General features: G+C 43.8%; 1 protein-coding gene across 1 annotated transcript; it reads right to left on the bottom strand.

Moving 5' to 3' along the window:
- Positions 1 to 409: 409 nt before the first annotated feature.
- On the bottom strand, positions 410 to 2,985 carry LOC131248928 (uncharacterized). The gene is made up of 3 exons (XM_058249454.1): positions 1,940 to 2,985; positions 1,648 to 1,837; positions 410 to 1,445 (listed from the first exon to the last, which is right to left on the bottom strand). Exons 1-3 carry the CDS (start codon positions 2,345 to 2,347, stop codon positions 907 to 909), a joined length of 1,137 nt encoding a protein of 378 aa, XP_058105437.1. The 5' UTR covers positions 2,348 to 2,985; the 3' UTR covers positions 410 to 906.
- Positions 2,986 to 5,535: the final 2,550 nt, after the last annotated feature.

Below are 5,535 nucleotides of genomic sequence, written 5' to 3'. Positions count from 1 at the left end.
CACAAACCTTGATGAAGAGGAAAGACAAATACCGTATTGATCCAAAACTTCCATGACCCCTCGAAAGGGTTTCAGTGGTAGACATTCAATCCCCCACTGCTTTTCACCGAGTGGTCCACTTGATTTTTGGATCTGTCTTATTTTTCAGCTCAAGCATTACGGCGAACTCTCCAAATGGACACACGGTTTGGATATAACATATACCTCATGGTCAACCCACAAAACTGAGTGAGGTCAACACATCTGCCAAGTCGGTGGTGTGTGGTACACCAGCCCATCCGCTCTTCGGCGTCTCCTTCTCCATCAGATAAGAAAAGTACGGAATTCCTAATTCTTACCATTACATATTCGTTTCTAACAAACCCTTGCGTACAAAAAAGGGTATAGATTTTTTATTTTAAAAAAAAAAAAAGAAAAGAAAAAAGAAAGTCATATATGTAACATAGATGCTCGAGCGCTCTCGTAGCACTGTAAGCCATCAGGCTCCTAGTTGCATTGGGACACTTGGACAGTCCAATCCATTAATCTAGACCGTTCATTATCACATTTCATGGCTTTCCCATGATGCTCATCTGACAAACATCAATCATTTCATCAACAGTCTTTAATATGGACGGTCAAGATAACTTACGCAAAAATAAGTCCAATTAACAATCCGGTCCATCTATTTGTTAGGGCCTATATCCATCGCTTATGATTCTAAAAAATGGATTGTAACCTTCTAATCCATAACTACAAAAATGGATTGCCGCAGAAAATACTCCGGATCGGATCATCCGATCTTGACTTGATGAACGGTTTTGATCGATTGAATGGACTGTCCAAGTGAAACGATGCAACCAGGAGCACTAGAGCATTTCTCTATATGTAATTTTAATTTTTCTAAACAAAAAAAAAAAAAAAAATTTAGGGTTTTTCTCTTAGAACAGAAGCTAAGCCGGTGACCATCTTCGCTCCTTCCTGTACGACCTTCGGTTTAACCGCCGGCGGCTTCCAGGGTGAAACCACAACCGTTATCTTCTCTCCTTCCTCGCTGGCCGGATATGACACACCATCGCTGGAATCCTTACCCACCGACGCGTTCTTCTCCTCGAAGATTAGCTCGAACTCGCCGGAGAAATTCCGAGTAGTGATCTGACACGGCGTGCTTTCTTCGATCGGTTTCTGGCGTTGGTAGGGAGAGAGCCATTTCGCCCTCATGTATTCTGGTTTCCTCCACGGCGGAAAATGCAAGCCCTTCTTCTTCAGACTCTGCTTAGCGGCTTCCGAAACAACGGCCACGATCTGCTGGAGGCGATCGGGTTTCCCCACGAAGATGGACGGCAGTGATTGGAGAACCGCTTTGTAGTTCCCCGTCGACCGTGCGATTTCGAACTCCGATCTGAAATCCACGTCGATCAGCAACCGCTCCCCTTCTACGATCGCGTCTACGTATTCGTATTCCCCTAAAAAGACGAAAATACAGTTAAAATCCGTTTTTTTCTTCTTCTTCTTCTTCCGCGAGAGAAATCGGTGTGTCGAATATCGTATTGTTCACCACCGATACAGCGACGTATTGCCCCTGTATCGGGCCGATACAGACGTATCGTTCATGTATCGGACGATATGTTGAGAGAGAGAGAGAGAGAGAGAGAGAGAGAGAGAGACCTGCTGGAAACGAAGGAGATTTCTCCCAGCGAGATTTACAGATGGAAGCGTCATATCCGAGAGCTAAAAGACCGTTGGTGACGATCCTTCTGCAATCGTCTTTCCGCTTGCAGATCTTGTTCTTCTCGATGATCTTCGCAGCATCAGCTAGAAGATTCCGCTCTGAAACGCTCGTGCAAGGAACCAAGCTCTGCAAGATCAAGAGGGAAATTCAAAAAAGTTTTCGATTTCTTGTTGTACCGGAAATCGATGGATAATAGGATTCGAGGATTTCAACGATCTTGATCAGTACCTTGAGAATTTCGCATGCCTCGCCGGACAGTGCAGCAATCAGAGCCTCGCTGCTGCTGCCACTAGAGAATTCGAATTCGTCTTCAGAGCCGTCGCTGCAGTTCCCGTTGAAACAATTGCGTCGGCTTCTCCCACACCTCACCTCTACTTGCTTCTCGCTGCTCTCTTCTAAGAAGTTCTGCACCATTTTCGCCAGAGCAACAGAGCTCGGCTCCAGATCGCCTGCATCCTTGCTGCAATGCTGCTCCGCCGCAAACCTTTCTGCTGTAGAAATCCTCAAAACGCTCGGGAATTGCCGCTCAAAGAGCCGTTTGAACCGTGATTTCGCAGCAGGTTTGGCCGGATCGGCCCGCATCGATTGTTCCAAGACAGCTGAATCAATCGGCTGAATCTTCATCGGAAAAGGCATGAATTACTCGATGAAAAGATTAAAAAAACCCCTCTTCTATCTCCGATTCTCCATTTTCATAAGATCAGAAGGGGAAAGGCACGAAATCACAGAAAAATTCAAGCCTTTCCTTGTTCTCCTCATTTGCAGCGCCTATGCTAACGTGCACGAAAATACCCATACAAAATCCTAACTATAAATGTCCAAAGACTGAAATCAACGATTAATATCTCCGATCATCATTTTTCATCGCAAGAAACCTAACAGGAACCAGAACGGTCCGATCATACAAAAGTCCGCCGATTTCCGCCGGAAAACCACAAAAACCCGTCGGAAATTTGTGAAAGGCGCCGGAATTCGAGTCTCAGGTACCTTGCTCCAGCGGTTCTTATATCTTTCTAGTACGGATTCTTCGTCGCAAGCATGGAATAACTTCAAAGCTCTGCTAAAGCAAGTCGCTTTTCCTTGGGATTTACAGAATCGGCTAAAGCAAGGGATTCTCCGGGTAGATTACGGCAGGATCGGGAGGGAGAGCCTGTCGGAATCTTCATTTTCCGTCTGTTCGATCATTTCTCCGGCAACGGATGGAAGCTTCCCGGCGACGGTTGGAGTGCCCGTTGGTAGAAATGAACGAAAGCTCGGTTTTGTTGGGAATGCAGAGGGCCGGACGGGTTTTAAAAGAAGGGAGCGGGGTCTGTGTTGCTGACTAGGACAGAAGGTGTCGACGTGGCGTCCTATATGGCATTGTTTATCGGCCACAACAGTTTATATCCGTGGCGGTCATCAGGGATGGAGAGCTTTGAAGTGATCGGATTCTGACACGTGGTCAAGAACCGGCAAGTGACTGCGTGTCGGAATTACCGGAAATGCCCTTATCCTTGCGGGAGCGGATTGCCTGTGACCCCGGGCACAGATATATACCTGTGGCCGGGGTTGTGTGGGGTTCACAGAGTTATCTTTGATAAATCTACTCCGTCCATCTGTTTTGAAAGACCATAATAGAACAGTATTCGAAAAAAATACTTAAATCGGATACACCAAACAAAGCAGTGGGAATGGAAACATCCACCGTTGAAACCTTCCTAGATATGAACATAATATTTATATGCCATCCAAACCGTTCACAGGGTTATTATCCCCATTGTGCCACGTGATGTAGCCCGCTGAGATTTGAAACTGTCTGATTCTTCTAATCCTGGTCTGTTAAAACAGATCGACAGAGTAGATTTGTCACGGACAACTCTCTAGACTCCACACAGCACCGGGCAATGGTATATCTCTGTGCCCCAGGTCACAGACAATCCACTCCCAATACTCGCAGGACATCTCGTGAACGGCGATGGTACCGGACGCAGAACCCGGACGGGGCAATGCGGGTGAACGGGTTCAACCCAGCGGACCATTGTACTAATTATAGAAATAATATTTTCTGTAATAAAAATTTAAAATTTTAAAATAAGGACAAGCTGAAACATATATAAATGTTGTCCTGACGGCGTTATTTGCCCCTATTCAAGTAAATTGAAGTGCTGAAAAGTTATAAGCATATTGCTTCTAGAATACGACGAGCTTGATGTGAGTATGTGTTCAATAAACACAAAGGCCCACTAATGAAACTCTGTTACGTAGTTTGACAGAAATATTAAATAAAAAAAAATCCCAGAAGAATAAGAGAGAAGAAGTTTTGTGATTTAGACCACTGAACCAGTCTGTTCTTCAGCTACTGGTTCAGTTGAACTGTTCTAGACCACACCGCTGGTCTGATCTTCAAGCAATGGTTTTAATCAACCTTGCTGTATTACTGGAGTCACTTGTCTGTAGGAAAGGAGTGATTATGTCTCAGTTCATATGGATCTGCTGGAGTGAGTTATGATGGATTGGAAACTCATCCAAGCTCTCTTCATATAGGCTATGGTGGCTGGGAGGTTATGGTCCAGGGACATAAATTTCATTAATCCATAGTGCAAAGTGCACCACTAGAGCCTCTACAGCCACACTGCCTTATATGCCCATGCCCTCGCACGGAGCCCATGCCCAAGATCGAGACCGAGCCTGTGCCCGAGCGCGCACGTTCCATTCTCCTTTGGACCATGTGGGTAAGTATTATAATACTCCACTACAATCATATATTCTCAAAAAACTTCTCCTCTTTTTCCAATGTGGGACTATTCTCAAAACCTACAAAAAATGTGCTTTTCAAACTTTTGATATAATATGTATATTATTTTTTATTATTAAAATCAATATTTTACAACACTGAATTGTGACCGGCTCCACATTGGGTTGGGCTTGGGCAGGATGTATCAGGTTTGGTCTTGGGCTTGGGCCATACAAACACTGACCCGATAAAACTTGGGTTGGTCTTGGGTTCCCTGACCCAACCCAACCCAAACCCAAACCCAAACCCAACCCAAACCCAAACTGGATCAATATATAAGTTCCTTATCAATTAATTATGATTGAGTGTGGATCGTCTGTGTTGAAGGCACATGAAATTCCAATGCCATCGGATTTCATTAGTCCACATCATTTTCGATGACTCAAGCTAACAAGATACGCTGGATTTCTCTCTCCTAAATAGATTGCTCAATATATAATACAACTTTTAAAAGAGCAGTTGTCCTATATATTAGCTTGTTTGTTTAGAAAAAAAATGAACTTTTTTATGATAAATAACTACATATATAATCCATAAAATTATGGGTACAAAAAATAAGATGTATATTAAAAATATAATAGACTAATATAATAATGAAAATATTAGCATATATCTACCCGACCGATCCCGCTTGGGTTGAGAATTCCCAACTGGAGGTTGGGTTGGGTTAGGGTTGAGGTATAGGAACCTTGGGTTGGGTTAGGGTTGAGTTGGCTAAGGTCGAGCACCAACTTAAACCAACCCAATCCAATCCAACCCTCCCAACTTTCAACCTTAGTGGACCCTGACCCTAGGGACCACCTCGGTGTATGCATTGTATATACACGTAGTTCATCTGTTTTTTCAGCTAAGGCATGGCCTAGAAAAGAAATGAATGAAAATTTAGGTGGACCTGACGATAAGAAACAGTGGGATAGTGAAGCTTTTAATACTGGACATCCAGTGACTGTTGCTGGCATTGTCCATTTGAAATTTGTATATGTTTTTTTTAAAAAAAAAAAATTACAAGGACCAAGGACAGCATGGCTATACAATGCATGCACTATGGTTA

This window comes from Magnolia sinica, chromosome 6 (genome assembly GCF_029962835.1).
Source record: "Magnolia sinica isolate HGM2019 chromosome 6, MsV1, whole genome shotgun sequence".
Lineage (NCBI taxonomy): Eukaryota > Viridiplantae > Streptophyta > Magnoliopsida > Magnoliales > Magnoliaceae > Magnolia > Magnolia sinica.
The sequence above is the reverse complement of the archived record's forward strand: the minus strand, read 5'-3'. Positions and strand labels throughout refer to the sequence as shown.